The sequence below is a fragment of the Ranitomeya imitator genome, chromosome 6 (genome assembly GCF_032444005.1).
Source record: "Ranitomeya imitator isolate aRanImi1 chromosome 6, aRanImi1.pri, whole genome shotgun sequence".
Lineage (NCBI taxonomy): Eukaryota > Metazoa > Chordata > Amphibia > Anura > Dendrobatidae > Ranitomeya > Ranitomeya imitator.
The window spans coordinates 180,905,206-180,929,208 of record NC_091287.1 but is presented as its reverse complement, the minus strand read 5'-3'; the positions used below and the strand labels follow the sequence as shown (position 1 = coordinate 180,929,208).

At 42.0% G+C, this 24,003-nt stretch overlaps 1 protein-coding gene across 1 annotated transcript in view; it reads right to left on the bottom strand.

Annotated features, from left to right (window-relative positions):
• The window catches only part of PKD1L1 (polycystin 1 like 1, transient receptor potential channel interacting), a 528,440-nt gene that overhangs the window by 372,182 nt on the left and 132,255 nt on the right, over positions 1–24,003 (bottom strand). The window contains exons 14-18 of the mRNA XM_069732261.1: positions 9,797–9,939; positions 8,350–8,470; positions 7,528–7,651; positions 7,257–7,452; positions 6,983–7,039 (exon numbers count right to left, since the gene is read on the bottom strand). Coding sequence (XP_069588362.1) covers positions 6,983–7,039; positions 7,257–7,452; positions 7,528–7,651; positions 8,350–8,470; positions 9,797–9,939 — 641 coding nt within the window. The remainder of the gene's footprint in view (positions 1–6,982; positions 7,040–7,256; positions 7,453–7,527; positions 7,652–8,349; positions 8,471–9,796; positions 9,940–24,003) is intronic.

Sequence of the window (24,003 nt, the reverse complement as noted above, 5' to 3'; positions counted from 1 at the left end):
AGAACTAATCTTGTATGGCTGTCTATTTGCTCATTCTACCTCCTAAAAATCGGAATAAGGCTCAGCTCACATTTATCCTGAACTCTGCGCTGAACGCTTACGTCGAGGTTTACATGTAAATTCCACCAAATCGTGATTCAGACAAAACTCCAGAAGGAACCACTCGCTTATGAGGCAGATGGAGTCACATTGGACTGGTTTGGTGTTCCAACAGTGTCCCATCATTTTAGGCGTCTTTTTACGAAGGATCACCATCTGCCTCACTATGGTGGATGGTTCCATTGGGGTTTTTGTGGCATTTACGCGGAAAGCCAGTTGTAAGTGTTCAGCGTAGAACACAAGAATATGATCCAGCCATATTCTGTCATCTGTTACTGGAACTAAAGGGGTCCCCACGTTACTGGTAGAACAAAGACTCTGAAAAAGCGACATGGCTGCCACCTCCCCAAATAAAATCCTGTGAATTATGCACTTGCAAATTCAAAAGCCCCCTCTTTCTGAGCCCCACTGTGACTAAACCACAGTAAGCGGACCCATGTTTGCCTTATTGTAATGGAGAGAAGGCACTTAATTTACAGGTGCTTATCGCCAGCTGCACAAGCTGGGTACAATGTATGGGAGCGCTACAATATTTGAGGGCTCTATACTATATGGGGCACAATGAATGGGTACTAGATTGGCAGATTTGCAATTGTCCAGAAAAAAAGCCTGGCGTTGATGTTATAAAATAGTCACTGCAGCCTTAGATTAAATCACTGAGAGGTGCAGTTTGTACAATGGGGTCACTTTGGGGGGTTTTCTCCTGTTCTGGCACCTTAGAGGCTCTGCAAATGTCACCTGTAAATTATCCTAGCAAAATCTGTGCTCCAAAAGCCAAACAGTGCTTCTTCCTTTTCAGCCCTGACGTGTGGCCTAACAGTAATTTCTGAAAACATGTTGGGCATCACCGCATTAAGGAGAAATTGTGCAATAAATTGTAGAGTCTAGTTTCAACTATTAACCCTTATGTACCTGACATATTTGCAGTAAATACAAAAATTACATTTTTACCACTAAAATGTCATATCATATTTCCACATCTCAATGTTATAAAATTCTGTGATGCACCTATGGGTTCCAAATACTCACTACACCACTAGATTAATTCCTTGGGGGTCTAGTTTCCAAAATGGGGTCACTTATGGGGGCTTTATGCTGTTTTCATATGTTAGGGGCTCGGCATTCACAAATCTGTCCCAGGCAAATTGCGCTATTTCCTTTCCTAGCCCTGCTCTGTGCCCAAGCAGAAATTGTGAAAAAAATTAAAACTTTCAACATGACGACCTAATGTTATCAAATTCTGTGTAGTACCTGTTTACTATACCCTTGGATAAAATCCTTGAGGAGTGTAGTTTCCAAAATTGGGTAACTTGTGGGGGTTTTTCATTGTTTAGGCACATTAGATACCAAAAGCGACATGACGCCCACAGACCATTCTATCAAAGTCTGCGTTCCAAAACATCACTCTTTCATTTGTGAGCCAAACAGTAGTTTTATTTCACATAGGGTGTATTGGCCTACTCAGGAGAAATTGCACAACAAATTTTGGGAGCCATTTTCTTACTCTTGTGAAAATAAAAAAATGGGGTTAAAAGTACATTTTTGTGGGTAAAATGAGATTTTTTTTATTTTTACAGCTCTACGCTATAAACTTCTGTGATGCATCTGTGGGTTCAAGGTGCTCATCACATATCTAGACACATTCCTTAAGGGCAAAATAGTGTCAAAAAAAGTATTGATTTTTATTAAACAATTATTTTAAAAAAGAGCATAATTAAAACAGGAGAGGCAACACATACAAACAGAAAATGAAAAATACACTGTGCAGAGGTTATAGTAAGAATCACTCCATTTATAAGGGTTTATACATATAGAGCCTGTAAACTAGTAGGCACCTAATATTGATGATGGAAATATATGCTGCAGTCCTAATCACACTAGCAATGCACTATACTGTACAGTGTACATCATAATGAACATCCAATACAGTAAGGGTTAATATGCAATAAACAAAGTGCTTAGTGGTTAATACATGTAAATGATGCTGGGAGATGCTGGTGATCGTTCCAGGTGTGTGGGGCAAACCAGACGGCTTGGATATTAGAAATAAGGCTATAGTAGCATGATTCCAAACCATCTGTTAGCAGACAGAACAGGGGCAGTGAAACAAATATGGTTTACTAAGCAGATAACTAAACAACACTCATTATAGGCATACAGACAGGCATATTTACCAGAGCTCCAACCTGCAACTGTGGACCCCCTTAACGCACATTTCGGCAGTTCTTCCTCAGACACCTTGTTGCATTTGGAAAGCCCCTGGTGTGCCTAAGCAGTGGAAACTCCCCACAAGTGACTCCATTTTGGAAACCAGACCATTCCCAGAAACTATTTAGATGTGTGGTGAGAACCTTGAAACCACGGGTGCTTCACAGAATTTTACAACATTGAATTGTGAAAACGAAAAAAATATATTTTTCCCACAAAAATTGTGTTTTAGCCCCACATTTTTCATTTTCACAAGGATAGCAGGAGAAAATGGACCCCAAAATTTGTTGAGCAATTTCTCCTGAGTACACAGATACCCAACATGTAGTTGAAAACTACTTGTGAGGTACAGTGTAAAGCTCAGTCGGGAAGAAGCGCCATACTGGAGTTTAGATCTGGCTGGAATGGTTTGAGGGTGCCATTGGCAGAGCCCCTGATGTGCCAGTAAAGCAGAAACTCCCAGAAGGGACCTAATTTTACAAACTAAACTCAATAATGAATTCATCTAAGGGTGCATGTTTACACCCCATGTGCCACACAGAATTTTATACCATTGGCGATGAAAAAACAATAATTACAATTTTATACTAAAATGCTGTTTCAGACCCAAGTTTTTAATTTTTGTAAGAGCTAATGGAAAAAAAATGGACCTCAGTTTGTTGTATAATTTTTCCTGAGTGTGCAATACCCTACATGTAATCGTGAACTACTTTTAAGGCACAGTGCAAAGCTCAGAAGGGAAGGAACACCAAATTATAGTGAAGATTTTATTTTGATGGTTTGTTGGTGCCAAGACTGATTGGGTAAGCCCCTGAGGTGCTAGAACAGCAGAACCCCCCTATTTGTGACACCAATTTAAAAAACTACACCTCTCAATGAACTCATCTAGGTGCATCACAGAACTTTATACCATTAGGCAGTGAAGAATAAAATTATTACATTTTTACCACCAAAATTTAGTTTTAGCCCCAGATTTTACATACAGGGAAATGGAAAATATGGCACCAAAATTTGTTCCACAATTTCTGCTCAAAGTAGAAATTCCCCATATGTGGCTGCACAGTACTGCTTAGCCACATGGCTGCGCTCGGGAGGGACAGAGTGCTATTTGCCTAATGGAGGGCAGATTTTCCTAGAATAGTTTGCGGACTTCATATACAAAGACCCCAAGTGCTAGAAAAGCCAAATCCCCCCTCAATTGACCTCATTTGGGAAATTATCTACAGGTGTATTGACGATTCTGACACCATGGTGTTTTCCAGAAAAAAGCAGCAGTAGATGTTGCCGAGTGGAATTGTAGCCTGCCATTGTAGTGCCCAGGATGTTGTAGTGCCCAACTCATGCTTCTTTGGATATGCACCCATAAATTAGTTGGGCTCTCATAGCAACAAAAATGCCAAACATGTGGACACTAAATGTGGTTGAGGCACACTGGGGTGTGATCTTATCCAAGCTTACACACTGTAGTTAGAACCTCGGTTTGGGCTGTCCATGCACATTCATCCGCTACCTTAAAAGACTGATGGTTGGAAACCACAAGATAGATACACTTGATCTTTATATTGACAAGTTTGGTGTTGTTTGTTGTATATCAACCAATTTTGTGCCTTTGGAATGCTTCGAAACGTTTTTTGTGGTTTGGTCTTGATTTTGCTAAAATTAATAAAAATTAAGTACCGTATTTTCCGGCGTATAAGACGACTTTTTAACCCCTGAAAATCTTCTTAAAAGTCGGGGGTCGTCTTATACGCCGGGTATCATCTTTTACGCCGGGTGTATATGGTGGGTGGGTGGGGGGGAGTGGTCCCGATGACGGAGGGGGCGTCTCAAAGGAAAGTGTGAGTGGAATATGCCCCATTACCTCACATTGTAGCTGCAGCCAGTGTCAGCTGGGAGCGGCGGCTGCTCCTCTTTGTGCCGCGTGGGTGCTGTGGGGCGGCGGTTCCTCTTTGTACAGCGTCGGGGCTCTGTGTTGTGGGGCGGCAGCGGCGGCGTATCTTCCCGCAGAGTCAGTCGGGGCTCCTCCGGCATCTTCTGAAAGCCCGGAGGCGCCGGCAGCTCCATTGCTGTGATGCGGTGGCCTCCGGGAAAATGGCCGCTGGGGGCGGCGCATGCTCAGATTCAGATCTCGTCCTGAATCTGAGCATGCGCCTCCCCCAGCGGCCATTTTCCCGGAGGCCACCACATCGCAGCAATGGAGCTGCCGGCGCCTCCGGGCTTTCAGGAGATGCCGGAGGAGCCCCGACTGATTTCATATTTATATTTTATATTTTATTATTTATATTTTACTGATTTGATATTTATATTTTAGATTTTATATTTTAACTGGAAAAGTTGGGGGGTCGTCTTATACGCCCAGTCGTCTTGTACGCCGGAAAATACGGTAAGTTAATCACTATTGTCTACATACCTCTTTTTCTTCCCCTATTTTGTCTTGAAACTTGGATAAGCCCACAGTGCAGTTTGTTTACATTATTTACAGAGTGGTGAATATAGTGTATTTAATATTTAAGTGTTTATCAATACAAGAAATTTACTACTGTACTATAAAGTTATGGAGAAAATATTTTTGCCTGCCGTGTCTCTATACTATGGACTGTAAGTAGTTGAAAGCAATAACTGCAATACGGCTATAATAAGGTGCGATGTTTTTAACTACATTTATAAGCCAGCATTTTTTGACATAGGCACACTGGGGCTCAGGAGGGAGATCATTTTGGATTTCAGAATGTGCTGAAATTTCTTCTGGGGGGAGCCATTTCGCGTTTCCAGAGCCTTTGTACTGCTAATAACATGGAATCCCCCTATATTTCTGTTAACAGGTAATGGGCCTGAGTGGGGATTTACTTTTTTCATGGACTGAGTTGTAGCTTTTGTTGGGAACATTTTACATAACATTTTGGATCACATTTATCCTGCACTCTATGCTGAGCACTTACTTTAGATGTTCCATCTAAATCTCTGACTTACGTGACACACATGAAACCCCAAAGGGAGCAATACACTATAAAGAGGCAACAGAGTTTACTCTAGACTCAAAACTGTGGCGGATTGTGCTTTTATGCAATCCTAAAAAGATGGACACCGCCGGATTATAGGCCAGACAGCATCCACAGTGCCTCCATCTGCCTCGTTATAGGGAACATTCTGCCAGGGGTTCTGTCTGAATCACGTATTTCAGAGATTTACACAGAAACCCCAGTGCAAAGCATAGGATAAATGTGAGCCGAGCCTTACTGTGATCTTTTGGAGAGAGAATGAAAAAAATCAACAGCAGAATTGGTTTTATTTATCTTTTACCTAGTTTATTTTTGTTCCTTGTATGGTATAAGTGATTAGACAACTTTTTTCTTCGGGATGGTGTGATTACAGTGGTAATAGATTTATATAGTTTTAATCTGTTTGGCTGCTGTCACACACTAAAAGACGCTTTTTATTGCAAAAATGAGTTTTGCCAATAACATATTTTGAGAGCTATAATTTTTCCATATTTCAGCTGATAGTCATGCGTGGGCTTGTTTTTTGCGGGACGATGTGACATGTTTATTCGTACCATTTTCGGGCACATAACGTTTTTTGATCACTTCTATTCCAATTTTTTGCAGGCAGAATGAACAAAAATCAGCAATTCAGGAATTGTTATTTTGTTTTGTTTTTATGCCACTTCGCACGTGGTAAAATTGATAAGACAGTTTTATTCTTGAGGTCAGTATGCTTACAAGAGATACCACATTTATATCATTTTTTATGTTTTGGAGCTTTTACATAATAAAAACTATTTTATAGTAAAAGTCATTAGTTTTGCATCACTTTACTCTGAGAGCTATAACTTTTTTATTTTTCCACTAAGGGAGCTTTATTGTGGCTTGTATTTTGCAGTACAAGATGACGATTTCAGAGATACCAATTTTATTTACATTTGTCTTTTTGTTTGCGTTTTATTCCACTTTTTGTTTGGTGGTATGATGAAAAAGCATTATTTTTTGCCCCTGCCTTCTAAATAATATCGATCACACCATTTAGGGGGCTAAACTGCAGTTAGCGGTGCAGGCATCGCTTCTGGCATTGAGGGCCAGGTGTCAGCTATGATGTTAGCTGAACACCCAGCAGCAATCACGCGGTACATCCAAGGGGTAGGTCTAAGGTCGAGAAGGAGTTAAACATATCTTTTATCTAATGAGATAAATTCTCTTATTTAAGTGATCTTGAAGTCAATTCTTAATAGATTTATATCATTGTTCTGAATTTGCACCTATTATCAGAGATTCCACACTATTTCAGTGTCAGCATTTGTTTTTACTCTTGCTATTATAGATACTATTGTTGCTGTGCTTCTTTATATAAGAACCCTAGTTTGGCATTGAGAGGCTGATTTACCACTATATGTACTGTATGTCCTCGTCCAGTAACAAGGATAATCAGTCCACTACATATTTTAGGAGTCTACTGTACTACCGGCTTTGCTATGATGACTAGTTCACATGTATACTACTGTAGATTTGATAGAATGTATTTGGTTCTGTACTTTGTCACCATTGCTAATTCTATTCTGCCTTTATTGGGTTTATAGTTAAATATGTACAGCTGTATGTGAATTATGTGTGTATGTTCTACACCTAGAAAGATATATTTATACATTATCCTTCAATCACTATTATTGTTCCCTGGGACACACCTGGTTTGTTGCATTACAGAGATCTTTCAGCATTGACATAATATCACTCAGTTCATCCTGCAATAGAAATTTTGAACAAAGTAATGAAGACGTTTAGTTTGTAATAAAAATAAATAAAAATGTGTAGCTTCTTTTTCATAGTATCTTATACTACAACATTTGTTCTATTAAGGTATTGGAATACAAATTAATTGCTAGATTAGTTATTACTCTAGACCTCCACAGGCCCTTTTATGATATATACATGTATATGTAGAAAGTTACAATAATTTACCTGGTTACTAAAAAATAAGCCTTGAACAATGAAAATGAGTTTGTTTCTAATTTCTGATTGTAGTTCAAAAGCCGTTTTACTCTCCTCTGTATAAATTCGATTAAGGACTGAGGTTAACAGGACAACATAGTTTCGAATCTCAATATGATTTCCCATTAACACAAGTGTAGAAAGATTGTTCAAGCTCTCTTGAAATCTACAGAAAGAAAAATGATGTTAATATATCAAATCCAGCTTTGACGGCTCTGCTTAAAACTCTTCAAAGACTTACAGTTCCATTTGAGGGAGAGGATTACTAGATGCATCATGAACGACAACGGGTAGCACAGTCACATTTACTGGACATGGCTCTGTTTGTGATTCATATCTATTTGTTATTTGTGTGAAAAGAGTAACTGAAAAACAAGATAATGGTCATAATCTATAACACAATGACATTTTGTTATTCCGCTCTCATGTTTTTGATAGAACTATTATTTTCAAATTCCATGACACCTGAAGACCTTTTAATATTTTGTATTATGGCATCTCATCTTTAGGAGGCTGTGTAACCGGCCTATCATTGACATTTAGGCCATAATATTTCAAAGTAAAAGAGCTACGGTAACTTACTTAGACTATTTTACATTTCATTCATGGAAAAATGTACAGTATGAATATATTATTGTTTGTATGTTTTTATCAATGAGACACTTCTATGATGACAATATACATATTACTGGCTCTCAATCACACCTCAATGTAGTAAAATGACCCTTATACATATAGTAAAACATCTTGTTATTGAAGTACAGCTTTTCTCAGCTCTTATCCAGTAATGATAAAAAAAAAATGTTTCTTTCCAGTATTTCTTTAATTCATTATAATAACCTTCACTTCTCACGATACATTTTCGTACATATAACTAGAGCATGGAAAATCAATTACCACTCTTAGAATGGTGAAATATGTCCATGAAGGTATATGAGGTATTAACGGCTCCTATCAGCAGAGACACTGCACCAGTGGCAAAACATCCACGCCTCATCCACATTTGTTCAGAAATAAAATCTAAGGATCAATGGGAATTAGTTTGAGTACTGAAAACATTTACCTTGATAGCCATTAAATGGATCACCAGAAGGCAAACTAAAATAGTACTGAATGTCTCTTCCTTTATACAGAGTCTGTCTTGATAACGGTTTTACTTCGTAACTGAATTCATAGTTAAGGTCCTGTATAGAAGTAGCAAGAAGAAACTCGTCATGCACCACAGTGAAATCATGTGTATGGAGATTTTCTCAATGCACAATCAGCACTGTGAACTTATTTGAACTTATTACTACTCAAAGTCTTATAGCTATACGTGGCTGCATTTACACATGTATTCCAGCCCAAGTTCTGTTTTGTTTAATAGCTGAATAAATGCAACTGATCTGTTCTGATCTTCTTCTGCTGCTGACCTTTGCACCATGCTCAGATTACCCGTTTGTTATTGCCCCTTTGCATCTGATATTCCGCTGCTCACCTTTGGACCGTGTTCAGACTACCCATTTGTTATTGCCCCTTTGCATCTGATATCCTGCTGCTGACCTTTGGACCATGTTCGGACTACCCGTTTGTTATTGCCCCTTTGCATCTGATATCCTGCTGCTGACCTTTGGACCATGTTCAGACTACCCGTTTGTTATCGCCCCTTTGCATCTGATAATCTGCTGCTGACCTTTGGACCGTGTTCAGACCACCTGTTTGTTATTGCCCCTTTGCATCTGATATTCCGCTGCTGACCTTTGGACCGTGCTCAGATTACCCGTTTGTTATTGCCCCTTTGCATCTGATATTCCGCTGCTGACCTTTGGACCGTGCTCAGATTACCCGTTTGCTATTGCCCCTTTGCATCTGATATTCCGCTGCTGACCTTTGGACCATGTTCAGACTACCCGTTTGTTATCGCCCCTTTGCATCTGATAATCTGCTGCTGACCTTTGGACCGTGTTCAGACCACCTGTTTGTTATTGCCCCTTTGCATCTGATATTCCGCTGCTGACCTTTGGACCGTGCTCAGATTACCCGTTTGTTATTGCCCCTTTGCATCTGATATTCCGCTGCTGACCTTTGGACCGTGTTCAGACCACCTGTTTGTTATTGCCCCTTTGCATCTGATATTCCGCTGCTGACCTTTGGACCGTGCTCAGATTACCCGTTTGCTATTGCCCCTTTGCATCTGATATTCCGCTGCTGACCTTTGGACTGTGTTCAAACAACCCGTTTGTTATTGCCCCTTTGCTTATACACAATTTCTCTGGTATTCTGACCCTAGCATGTGACCTGACTTCCAACTTCATATTTTCCCTTGTTTACTATGTGATCTTTTGGGTATTGACCCCGGAACGTCTGACTGTGCTGATTCATGGCCTAGCCGTGGGTGGTGACTAGCGTCTCAAGTATCTTGTGCAGTACAAGTTCCAAATGATAGCACAAATTTCCTTTTATTATAACCAAATATTATAAAGCCACATATGCAACTTAAAACTACTGCATACAAACAAAATATTATGTACCTCTTTTCCTGACGTGCAGAAGATACTAAAAATAGTGTAGAGCTCAATACCGCTGTTGGGTTGAACCTGACAGGTCATTTTGTGTGACATTTCATTTACTGTAAAGTATAGTTGTGACCTTCCAATCTTGTATCCACGTGATTCTAGAAAAAAGTAGTAAAACAAGGATTGTGTAAATGGATAAAAAGATTTCCTGGCTGGGAAGCATGACAAATTGTCTAAATGCAAATAACTTGTTTTCAAGGAATATTTACAGAACACCTATCACCAAAAATCGTTTTATTCAAAAATAAAAAAAAATGTGTTAACTTATTTTAGATATGGATTGCTTTGAAAGTCAGTGTCTAAAAACCTTTCCTTTTTTGCATGTATTTTTCAATGGAAACTTGTTGCTACTTTATTATTAGAATTTTTCCTGCCTGCCTGCAGCTTCTCTCTCGATCATTGTGATACCGGTATGTACTGTGATTGGACTGGCAACACCCCTATCAGAGCAAAGACCAGTGTAATAGTAATAGATAAATAGATAAAGAAGTGGCTGACAGGCAAGGACAACTGTATTATTATACTTATTGCTGGTGAAGGGCAGTGAGTATTGTCAGTGATACGCTATTCTAAAAAAACTACAGCTATTTCCGTGGGAGACACGCTTATGATAACACTTACAGGTCTCTTTCCTCACTTAACAATGATACCTCATAAGTTATTGTGGGATCTCTACTTAGTAGGGAGAGAAACCAGGAACTGTCACAAGACCATAGGCGCTGCTTTCGGTATATCTCTTTTTTCTGTTCCCTCTATATACACACTTCATGCTGCAGTATATATCTCTTTTCTATCCTTTGTATACACAGCCTATCCTGCAGTATATTTCTCCTTTTGGCCCCCTCTATATACAGCCCTTCCTGCAGTACACAGCTCCTTTTAGTTACCAGTACTTCAGAACACCGCTGCTTCCTGGTATGAAATTTGTATTGTAATGTTCTACGAGACCAGAGGTCTGAAGAAGATTGTAAGGATTCCGGACTTCCCTTGTGCCTCTTCGCGCTGATCCAAGATGGAGTCTTGGATCTTGCCCTGTCATGGAACTTCCTGTCTGTGCTGATTATTTAAGTCCGGGTCATGTGTTCTCCTGTGCCTGAGTATTTTGTGCTACTGGCTCCTGAGCTTCTGCTGCTCACTACTTGGTGGTCTGCCTTCCCCCATTCAGCTACCTCTCGCCTCTGGAACTGCTGTGATGGGCAGCACGCCAGTGGAAGGATCTCCTTCATTTGCAAAAGGTTTCCCAGTGTTGTGCCTCTTTGCACAACCACACTAGGTGAGCAAGATTCAAGTTGTGCTTTTCTCTGCAAGAAAGATTTACTCATCTACTACGCTTAGATAGCGCTCTCCCTCTTTTTCCCCTCATCCTCTCTTTCCCAGGACTTCATTCACACAAGGCACCATCTGCGAATTATTGGACTCCTACAAACAAATACTGTGCGCACGTGTGATCAAGTTTTGCTGGACTTCCTCACTTAAGTACTGTGTGCACTTGCACTAATAACCTTATTGAACTTCTTCGTTTAAGTGTCTGTTCGCTACTCAGTTTGCTGTGATTTACTATATTGTGCTGAGCACCTCGTTACTGTTGCAGGAATATCTGTATTATGTTCTGTTTGCTATCCTGGTTGCAACTATTTACTATATAGAGCTGATTACCTCGTTGCTATTGCAGGGATATCTGTATTATGTTCTGTTTGCTATTGTTTACTACATGGAGCTGAAGACCTCGTTACAATTGCAGAAATATCTGTGTTAGTTCTGTTTACATTTCTGGTTTGAGTAAATACATTATTTGCTACAACTTTGCTCTCAGACTGGCTTTATCCCACGCTATCAGATTCCGCAGTACCCATATAATTATTACAAAGATCCAGTGAGTCACAAACTGAGACAGTGGCAGAAATAACAACACTATTTTTACTAAAATGGCGGTTAGAGTGAGATTTTGTATTGCAGAAAACAGACTGAGATTCCCTTATTACTTACACTCACTCAGCTAGATCTGAAATCAATGTGCCAATCCCAAAGTTCCCGATTTAAGTGTATCATACTGAGGTTTAGAAGAAATATACCTATCCAAAAGGTCAAACTAGGTATTATGTGAAAAACAGGTGTAAATCTGATAAAGTGGTCTTATGGAGAACCCTTGGGATGGCACACTGAGTAATAACTTATCAAAACCCACAATAGCAATATATACAAAAATAACAAAAGTTCTTATATACTTATTCTGGGGATACACGGTATCGATCATTATGGTACCGTTAACCTGAGGTGGGTCCCCATTCAAGCATATGATCTGCACCGGCTGCATCCAGTCCCAAAAATCTTTGGCGCCAAAAAAACTACAGCAAAAAGAAAGATCCACGTCTTGTCGGTTGATGCCGAGCCCACACACCGGGGACTTACAGTTCTGAAGCCTCAGGGTACGGTACGGGATAGCACTTCAACGGTGCTTGTCAGGATCCCTCTCAATATGGATGGTACAGGATACTGTCTTTCCTCCAGCAGTCACTCAGAATTTCCCACAGGAGCAAACTGTCTTAATCTGCATGGGAAATATGTCTACTCTCACTTCTTCTTATGGAGAAAGAGAATGCGGAACGGCGAGTTGAGTAAACTGAACTATAATGTTATGAAAATTACGGGGGACCCTATTCATTTTCATTTATTTGTTTCTTTATTAAAACGTACAGTAAAATACACAGTAAAATGCACACCCAAGGTAATCTTAGTTCACAGCCTCCAGATGTTCAAGCAGCTGGAATCACAAGTAACTTTAAAGTGGTCCTCAAATTTTCACAGGAGTAGTCATGGACGAACTCCTGGATGTTCAGGTCTTTGGTCTGGTCTGGCAAGTTTGGTTGAACATTTAAAAAAAAAGTTTGGTTCAGGTACCAGAACAGTACCTGAAGCTGAAGCCAGATCGAATTCGGGGCCCGAACATCCGTTGTTCACCTTGCTGTCATCTTCATAACAGCGCAGTAAACACTGCCTCTGATTGGTGGTAAGATTATTACTGGAGGTCAGAGAGCTGCGGTTCCCACACTGTCCGATGACAGCATGAGCCAGAAGCTGTGTCCTTTTGATAAAAAATTTACTTCCGGTCACAGAGGTGTCGGCTGATGAGAGAGTACTACTCCCATCAGCCTATGCCTGCTTCCGCTAGCAAGAGCAAAAGCAGAGGCAGCTGATGGGAGTATTCATCATAAAAAAAGAAAAAAGTGAGTATAACTTTGCGTTTTGATTTTTGTTGAATAAATGGGTAAAAGAGGGTTAGGAGTTTATATTTCAAACAAAGCAATCTGTGTGTTTATTTCAATTAAAGGAATTTCCTCTATCTCTGTCTTTATTACATTTGATTATGGGGGTAGTCATGGGGAGTCTGATAGTCTCTCCATTACTAACCCCTGGAAATGATGTCAGCTGACATTACAAAGCTGACATCGACCCCAATACTACTACCCACTGGCAGCCGTACCAGGCCAAGTAGGAAGAGCAGGCAAAGTGCCAGATTTGGTGCATCCAATAGATGCGCCTTTACTTGGGCATCTGCAGGCTGCTAATTTTTGGCAATGTAGGGCCAATAAGGCCCCTTCCCAGTCTGAGAATACCCGAATTCTCATGTCTGCTTTAGCTTGGCTGGTTGTCAAAAAGTGGGGGGAACTCAGGCCGTTTTTTAAATCTATTTATTTAAATAATTTAAAAAATATGATGTAGGATGCCTCTATCTTTGATAAACAGCTAAGAAAAAGCTCAGGGCTGCAGCCCGCAGCTGTCGGTTTTTGCTTAGCTGGTTGTCAAGAATAGAGGGGACCCCATACCATTTTTTTATTTATTTATCACATAGATGCCGGGTGGTCAACACTCATATCATTGTACTCCTGCTTTCGTGCTATCAGTGAGACCTGGCGTATGATGATGAAAATAGTACTCATATAAGCCGATACCTGTGACCGGAGGTAAACTTTTTACTGCTGCTGGCTCACACGCTGTCATCTGTGTGATGGAGCCGCAGAGCTCTGACCAGTGGTAATGAGCTTACCGGTGTTCAGAGCCAATGATTGTCCCACTGTCACACAGATAACAGCACGGGAAACGATGGATGTTCAGCCCCCCCATTTATTTGAATGGGGTCCAGGTTTGGGTTTAGTTTGGGTACCGTTCTGGCACTTGAACTGAACTTGTATTTAATGTTTGGCCAAAACCAACGGACCCAAACATTCAGGGGTCCACCTATCACTACCTCTAAGACAATGATAAATAGTGAAGATAAAGCGCAACAGGGAATAATCTCCTAAGAAAGTTTCAGTATGCTTCTGCCTGCACATGAGCATTAGAAACATGCTTGCTACAGATGGATCAGTGAGAAGATGGCATCACGCTTCCATTGAAGGAAGGGATACTGTTGTGAATTCTGTGGCAGAGCTCCCTCCTGTGGTCACAAGTGGTACTTCGGCTGATTCTCTCTGTGAGCTTCCGTTGGTGGAGGAGAGTGGTACTGCGGCTTCTGAGTTTCCTTCCTCAGGTGATGTGGTGAAGTCGTTAGGTGCTGCTCTATTTAACTCCACATAGTGCTTTGATCCTGGCCTCCAGTCAATGTTCTAGTATTGGACCTGTTTCCTCCTGGATCGTTCCTGTGGCCTGCTGCTCTGCATAGATAAGTTCTGCTTTTGCTATTTTGTTTGCTGCTTTTTTCTGTCCAGCTTGCTTATTTTGTTTTTTCTTGCTTGCTGGAAGCTCTGGGATGCAGAGGGTGTACCTCCGTGCCGTTAGTTCGGTACGGAGGGTCTTTTTGCCCCCTTTGCGTGGTTTTTTGTAGGGTTTTGTGTTGACCGCAAAGTTACCTTTCCTATCCTCGCTCTGTTCAGAAAGTCGGGCCTCACTTTGCTAAATCTATTTCATCTCTACGTTTGTCTTTTCATCTTAACTCACAGTCATTATATGTGGGGGCTGCCTTTTCCTTTGGGGTATTTCTCTGAGGCAAGGTAGGCTTATTTTCTATCTTCAGGCTAGCTAGTTTCTCAGGCTGTGCCGAGTTGCATAGGGAGCGTTAGGCGCAATCCACGGCTGCCTATAGTGTGGTTGGAGAGGATTAGGGATTGCGGTCAGCAGAGTTCCCACGTCTCAGAGCTCGTTCTATGTTTTTGGGTTATTGTCAGGTCACTGTATGTGCTCTGACTTCTATGTCCATTGTGGTACTGAATTACCAGATCATAACAGTACTGGAGACCAAAGTACTAATGATTCTCAATAGAGGGAAAAAAGAAGTTCTGAGACCATTTTTTTTCTCTGCACTGTGTTTTGCCTTTTTTTTCCCTAGACATTTGGGTGGTTCAGGACACAGGTGTAGCGATGGACATTAAAGGTCAGTCTTCATGTGTGGATCAGCTCACGGCAAGAGTACAAAATATTCAAGACTTTGTGGTTCAGAATTCTATGTTAGAACCAAGAATTCCTATTCCTGATTTGTTTTTTGGAGATAGAACTAAATTTCTGAGATTCAAAAATAATTGTAAACTATTTCTGGCTTTGAAACCTCGCTCCTCTGGTGACCCAGTTCAACAAGTTAGGATCATTATTTCTTTTTTACGTGGCGATCCTCAGGACTGGGCATTTTCTCTTGCGTCAGGAGATCCTGCATTAAGTAATATCGATGCGTTTTTCCTGGCGCTCGGATTGCTGTACGATGAACCTAATTCAGTGGATCAGGCAGAGAAAAATTTGCTGGCTCTGTGTCAGGGTCAGGATGAGATAGAGGTATATTGTCAGAAATTTAGAAAGTGGTCCGTACTCACTCAATGGAATGAAGGTGCGCTCGCAGCTATTTTCAGAAAGGGTCTTTCTGAAGCCCTTAACCCCTTTACCCCCAAGGGTGGTTTGCACGTTAATGACCAGGCCAATTTTTACAATTCTGACCACTGTCCCTTTATGAGGTTATAACTCCGAAACGCTTCAACGGATCCTGGTGATTCTGACATTGTTTTCTCGTGACATATTGTACTTCATGATAGTGGTAAAATTTCTTTGATAGTACCTGCGTTTATTTGTGAAAAAAACGGAAATTTGGCGAAAATTTTGAAAATTTTGCAATTTTCAAACTTTGAATTTTTATGCAATTAAATCACAGAGATATGTCACACAAAATACTTAATAAGTAACATTTCCCACATGTCTCCTTTACATCAGCATAATTTTGGAACCAATTTTTTTTTTTGTTAGGGAGTTATAAGGGTTAAAAGTTGACCAGCAATTTCTCATTTTTACAACACCATTTTTTTTTAGGGACCACGTCTCATTTGAAGTCATTTTGAGGGGTCTATATGATAGAAAATGCCCAAGTGTGACACCATTCTAAAAACTGCACCCCTCAAGGTGCTCAAAACCACATTCAAGAAGTTTATTAACCCTTCAGGTGTTTAATAGGAATTTTTGGAATGTTTAAATAAAAATGAACATTTAACTTTTTTACACAAAAAATTTACTTCAGCTCCAATTTGTTTTATTTTACCAAGGGTAACAGGAGAAATTGGACCCAAAAAGTTGTTGTCCAATTTGTCCTGAGTACGCTGATACCCCATATGTGGCAGTAAACCACTGTTTGGGCGCATGGGAGAGCTCGGAAGGGAAGGAGCGCTATTTGACTTTTCAATGCAAACTTGACAGGAATTGAGATGGGACGCCATGTTGCGTTTGGAGAGCCACTGATGTGCCTAAACATTGAAACCCCCCACAAGTGACACCATTTTGGAAAGTAGACCCCCTAAGGAACTTATCTGGATGTGTGGTGAGCACTTTGACCCACCAAGTGCTTCACAGAAGTTTATAATGCAGAACCGTAAAAATAAAAAATCATATTTTTTCACAAAAATTATATTTTTGCCCCCAATTTTTTATTTTTCCAAGGGTAAGAGAAGAAATTGGACCTCAAAAGTTGTTGTCCAATTTGTCCTGAGTACGCTGATACCCCATATGTGGCAGTAAACCACTGTTTGGGCGCATGGGAGAGCTCGGAAGGGAAGGAGCGCAGTTTGACTTTTCAATGCAAAATTGACAGAAATTGAGATGGGACGCCATGTTGCGTTTGGAGAGCCACTGATGTGCCTAAACATTGAAACCCCCCACAAGTGACACCATTTTGGAAAGTAGACCCCCTAAGGAACTTATCTAGAGGTGTGGTGAGCACTTTGACCCACCAAGTGCTTCACAGAAGTTTATAATGCAGAACCGTAAAAATAAAAAATCATATTTTTTCACAAAAATTATATTTTTGCCCCCAATTTTTTATTTTTCCAAGGGTAAGAGAAGAAATTGGACCTCAAAAGTTGTTGTCCAATTTGTCCCGAGTACGCTGATACCCCATATGTGGCAGTAAACCACTGTTTGGGCGCATGGGAGAGCTCGGAAGGGAAGGAGCGCCGTTTGACTTTTCAATGCAAAATTGACAGGAATTGAGATGGGACGCCATGTTGCGTTTGGAGAGCCACTGATGTGCCTAAACATTGAAACCCCCCACAAGTGACACCATTTTGGAAAGTAGACCCCCTAAGGAACTTATCTGGATGTGTGGTGAGCACTTTGACCCACCAAGGGCTTCACAGAAGTTTATAATGCAGAGCCATAAAAATAAAACAAAATTTTTTTCCCACAAAAATTATTTTTTAGCCCCCAGTTTTGTATTTTCTCTAGGGTAAGAGGAGAAATTGGACCACAAAAGTTGTTGTCCAATTTGTCCTGAGTACGCTGATACCCCATATGTGGGGGGGAACCACCGTTTGGGCGCATGGGAGGGTTCGGAAGGGAAGGAGCGCCATTTGGAATGCAGACTTAGATGGAATGGTCTGCAGGCGTCACATTGCGTTTGCAGAGCCCCTAATGTACCTAAACAGTAGAAACCCCCCACAAGTGACACCATTTTGGAAAGTAGACCCCCTAAGGAACTCATCTTGATGTGTTGTGAGAGCTTTGAACCCCCAAGTATTTCACTACAGTTTATAACGCAGAGCCATGCAAATAAAAAATATTTTTTTTTCCACAAAAATTATATTTTAGCCCCCAGTTTTGTATTTTTCCAAGGTTAGCAGGAGAAATTGGACCCTAAATGTTGTTGTCCAATTTGTCCTGAGTACGCTGATACCCGATATGTGGGGGGGAACCACCGTTTGGGCGCATGGGAGGGCTCGGAAGGGAAGGAGCATCATTTGGAATGCAGACTTAGATGGATTGGTCTGCAGGCGTCACATTGCGTTTGCAGAGCCCCTAATGTACCTAAACAGTAGAAACCCCCCACAAGTGACCCCATATTGGAAACTAGACCCCTCAATGAACTTATCTAGATGTGTTGTGAGAACTTTGAACCCCCAAGTGTTTCACTACAGTTTATAACGCAGAGCCGTGAAAATAAAAAATCTTTTTGTTTTCCCACAAAAATTATTTTTTAGCCCCCAGTTTTGTATTTTCCCAAGGGTAACAGGAGAAATTGGTCCACAAAAGTTGTTGTCCAATTTGTCCTGAGTACGCTGATACCCGATATGTGGGGGGGAACCACCGTTTGGGCGCATGGGAGGGCTCGGAAGGGAAGGAGCATCATTTGGAATGCAGACTTAGATGGATTGGTCTGCAGGCGTCACATTGCGTTTGCAGAGCCCCTAATGTACCTAAACAGTAGAAACCCCCCACAAGTGACCCCATATTGGAAACTAGACCCCTCAATGAACTTATCTAGATGTGTTGTGAGAACTTTGAACCCCCAAGTGTTTCACTACAGTTTATAACGCAGAGCCGTGAAAATAAAAAATCTTTTTGTTTTCCCACAAAAATTATTTTTTAGCCCCCAGTTTTGTATTTTCCCAAGGGTAACAGGAGAAATTGGTCCACAAAAGTTGTTGTCCAATTTGTCCTGAGTACGCTGATACCCGATATGTGGGGGGGAACCACCGTTTGGGCGCATGGGAGGGCTCGGAAGGTAAGGAGCATCATTTGGAATGCAGACTTAGATGGATTGGTCTGCAGGCGTCACATTGCGTTTGCAGAGCCCCTAATGTACCTAAACAGTAGAAACCCCCCACAAGTGACCCCATATTGGAAACTAGACCCCTCAATGAACTTATCTAGATGTGTTGTGAGAACTTTGAACCCCCAAGTGTTTCACTACAGTTTATAACGCAGAGCCGTGAAAATAAAAAATCTTTTTGTTTTCCCACAAAAATTATTTTTTAGCCCCCAGTTTTGTATTTTCCCAAGGGTAACAGTAGAAATTGGTCCACAAAAGTTGTTGTCCAATTTGTCCTGAGTACGCTGATACCCCATATGTTGGGGTAAACCCCTGTTTGGGCACACAGGAGAGCTCGGAAGGGAAGGAGCACTGTTTTACTTTTTCAACGCAGAATTGGCTGGAATTGAGATCGGACGCCATGTCGTGTTTGGAGAGCCCCTGATGTGCCGAAACAGTGGAAACCCCCCAATTATAACTGAAACCCTAATCTAAACACACCCCTAACCCTAATTCCAACGGTAACCCTAACCACACCTCTAACCCTGACACACCCCTAACCCTAATCCCAACCCTATTCCCAACTGTAAATGTAATCTGAACCCTAACCCTAACTTTAGCCCCAACCCTAACTGTAGCCCCAACCCTAACCCTAATCCTAGCCCTAGCCCTAGCCCTAACCCTAACCCTAGCCCTAACCCTAGCCCTAACCCTAGCCCTAACCCTAGCCCTAGCCCTAGCCCTAACCCTAGCCCTAACCCTAGCCCTAACCCTAGCCCTAACCCTAGCCCTAACCCTAACCCTAGCCCTAACCCTAGCCCTAACCCTAGCCCTAACCCTAGCCCTAGCCCTAACCCTAGCCCTAACCCTAGCCCTAATGGGAAAATGGAAATAAATACATTTTTTTTTATTTTTCCCTAACTAAGGGGGTGATGAAGGGGGGTTTGATTTACTTTTATAGCGAGTTTTTTAGCGGATTTTTATGATTGGCAGCCGTCACACACTGAAAGACCCTTTTTATTGCAAAAAATATTTTTTGCAATACCACATTTTGAGAGCTATAATTTTTCCATATTTTGGTCCACAGAGTCATGTGAGGTCTTGTTTTTTGCGGGACGAGTTGACGTTTTTATTGAAAACATTTTTGGGCACGTGACATTTTTTGATCGCTTTTTATTCCGATTTTTGTGAGGAAGAATGACCAAAAGCCAGCTATTCATGAATTTCTATTGGGGGAGGCGTTTATACCGTTCCGCGTTTGGTAAAATTGATAAATCAGTTTTATTCTTCGGGTCAGTACGATTACAGCGATACCTCATTTATATCATTTTTTTATGGTTTGGTGCTTTTATACGATAAAAACTATTTTACAGAAAAAATAATTATTTTTGCATCGCTTTATTCTCAGGACTATAACTTTTTTATTTTTTTGCTGATGATGCTGTATGGCGGCTCTTTTTTTGCGGGACAATATGACGCTTTCAGCGGTACCATGGTTATTTATATCTGTCCTTTTGATCGCGTGTTATTCCACTTTTTGTTCGGCGGTATGATAATAAAGCGTTGTTTTTTGCCTCGTTTTTTTTTTTTTTTTTCTTACGGTGTTTACTGAAGGGGTTAACTAGTGGGCCAGTTTTATAGGTCGGGCCGTTACGGACGCGGCGATACTAAATATGTGTACTTTTATTGGTTTTTTTTTTTTATTTAGATGAAGAAATGTATTTATGGGAATAATATTTTTTTTTTTTTTCATTATTTTGGAATATTTTTTTTTATTTTTTTTACACATTTGGAAATTTTTTTTTTTACTTTTTTACTTTGTCCCAGGGGGGGACATCACAGATCAGTGATCTGACAGTTTGCACAGCACTCTGTCAGATCACTGATCTGATAGGAGTGCAGGCTGCTTCACAGTGCCTGCTCTGAGCAGGCTCTGTGAAGCCACCTCCCTCCCTGCAGGACCCGGATCCGCGGCCATCTTGGATCCGGGGCTCGAGCAGGGAGGGAGGTGAGGAGACCCTCGCAGCAACGTGATCACATCGCGTTGCTGCGGGGGGCTCAGGGAAGCCCGCAGGGAGCCCCCTCCCTGCGCGGTGCTTCCCTGTACCGCCGGCACATCGCGATCATCTTTGATCGCGGTGTGCCAGGGGTTAATGTGCCGGGGGCGGTCCGTGACCGCTCCTGGCACATAGTGCTGGATGTCAGCTGCGATAAGCAGCTGACACCCGGCCGCGATCGGCCGCGCTCCCCCCGTGAGCGCGGCCGATCGGCTATGACGTACTATCCCGTCCAGGGTCAGATAAGCCCAGGGCACCTCGACGGGATAGTACGTCTAAGGTCACAGAGGGGTTAAGGATGTCATGGTGGGATTTCCTATGCCTGCTGGTCTGAATGAGTCTATGTCTTTGGCCATTCAGATCGGTCGACGCTTGCGTGAGCGTAAATCGGTGCACCACTTGGCGGTATTATCTGAGCATAAACCTGAGCCTATGCAGTGCGATAGGACTTTGACCAGAGTTGAACGGCAAGAACACAGACGTCTGAATGGGCTGTGTTTCTACTGTGGTGATTCCACTCATGCTATCTCTGATTGTCCTAAACGCACTAAGCAGTTCGCTAGGTCTGCCACCATTGGTACGGTACAGTCAAAATTTCTTTTGTCCGTTACCTTGATCTGCTCTTTGTCATCTTATTCTGTCATGGCATTTGTGGATTCAGGCGCTGCCCTGAATTTGATGGACTTGGAGTATGCTAGGCGTTGTGGGTTTTTCTTGGAGCCCTTGCAGTGTCCTATTCCATTGAGAGGAATTGATGCTACACCTTTGGCCAAGAACAAGCCTCAGTACTGGACCCAGCTGACCATGTGCATGGCTCCTGCACATCAGGAGGTTATTCGCTTTCTGGTGTTGCATAATCTGCATGATGTGGTCGTGTTGGGGTTGCCATGGCTACAAGTCCATAATCCAGTATTAGATTGGAAATCCATGTCTGTGTCCAGCTGGGGTTGTCAGGGGGTACATGGTGATGTCCCATTTCTGTCTATTTCGTCATCCACCCCTTCTGAGGTTCCAGAGTTCTTGTCTGATTACCGGGATGTATTTGATGAGCCCAAGTCCGATACCCTACCTCCGCATAGGGATTGTGATTGTGCTATCGATTTGATTCCTGGTAGTAAATTCCCAAAAGGTCGACTGTTTAATTTATCTGTGCCTGAGCACATGCGGAGTTATGTGAAGGAGTCCTGGAGAAGGGGCATATTCGCCCGTCATCATCGCCATTAGGAGCAGGGTTCTTTTTTGTGGCCAAGAAGGATGGTTCGCTGAGACCTTGTATAGATTACCGCCTTCTAAATAAGATCACGGTTAAATTTCAGTACCCCTATCTGATTTGTTTGCTCGGATTAAGGGGGCTAGTTGGTTCACCAAGATAGATCTTCGTGGTGCGTATAATCTTGTGCGTATTAAGCGAGGCGATGAATGGAAAACTGCATTTAACACGCCCGAGGGCCATTTTGAGTATCTAGTAATGCCATTCGGACTTGCCAATGCTCCATCAGTGTTTCAGTCCTTTATGCATGACATCTTCCGAGAGTACCTGGATAAATTCCTGATTGTGTACTTGGATGACATTTTGATCTTCTCGGATGATTGGGAGTCTCATGTGAAGCAGGTCAGAACGGTGTTTCAGGTCCTGCGTGCTAATTCTTTGTTTGTGAAGGGATCAAAGTGTCTCTTTGGTGTTCAGAAGGTTTCATTTTTGGGGTTCATCTTTTCCCCTTCTACTATCGAGATGGACCCTGTTAAGGTCCAAGCCATCCATGATTGGGCTCAGCCGACATCTCTGAAAAGTCTGCAAAAGTTCCTGGGCTTTGCTAATTTTTATCGTCGCTTCATCTGCAATTTTTCTAGTATTGCTAAACCATTGACCGATTTGACCAAGAAGGGTGCTGATGTGGTCAATTGGTCTTCTGCTGCTGTGGAAGCTTTTCAAGAGTTGAAGCGTCGTTTTTCTTCTGCCCCTGTGTTGTGTCAACCAGATGTTTCACTTCCATTCCAGGTCGAGGTTGATGCTTCTGAGAATGGAGCAGGGGCTGTTTTGTCGCAGAGAGGTTCTGATTGCTCGGTGATGAAACCATGCGCCTTCTTTTCCAGGAAGTTTTCGCCTGCTGAGCGAAATTATGATGTTGGCAATCGAGAGTTGCTGGCCATGAAGTGGGCATTCGAGGAGTGGCGTCATTGGCTTGAAGGAGCTAAGCATCGCGTGGTGGTCTTGACTGATCATAAGAACTTGACTTATCTCGAGTCTGCCAAGCGGTTGAATCCTAGACAGGCTCGTTGGTCGCTGTTTTTTGCCCGTTTTGACTTTGCGATTTCGTAAAAGTGAAGGCGGATGCTCTGTCTAGGAGCTTTGTGCCCGACTCTCCGGGTTTATCTGAGCCGGCGGGTATTCTCAAGGAGGGAGTAATTGTGTCTGCCATCTCCCCTGATTTGCGGCGGGTGCTGCAAAAATTTCAGGCTAATAAACCTGATCGTTGCCCAGCGGAGAAACTGTTTGTCCCTGATAGGTGGACGAATAAAGTTATCTCTGAGGTTCATTGTTCGGTGTTGGCTGGTCATCCTGGAATCTTTGGTACCAGAGAGTTAGTGGCTAGATCCTTTTGGTGGCCATCTCTGTCGCGGGATGTGCGTTCTTTTGTGCAGTCCTGTGGGATTTGTGCTCGGGCTAAGCCCTGCTGTTCTCGTGCCAGTGGGTTGCTTTTGCCCTTGCCGGTCCCAAAGAGGCCTTGGACACATATCTCTATGGATTTTATTTCAGATCTTCCCGTCTCTCAAAAGATGTCAGTCATTTGGGTGGTCTGTGATCGCTTCTCTAAGATGGTCCATTTGGTACCCTTGTCTAAATTACCTTCCTCCTCTGATTTGGTGCCATTGTTCTTCCAGCATGTGGTTCGTTTACATGGCATTCCAGAGAATATCGTTTCTGACAGAGGTTCCCGTTTGTTTCGAGGTTTTGGCGAGCCTTTTGTGCTAGGATGGGCATTGACTTGTCTTTTTCCTCAGCTTTCCATCCTCAGACTAATGGCCAGACCGAACGAACCAATCAGACCTTGGAAACATATCTGAGATGCTTTGTTTCTGCTGATCAGGATGACTGGGTGTCCTTTTTGCCT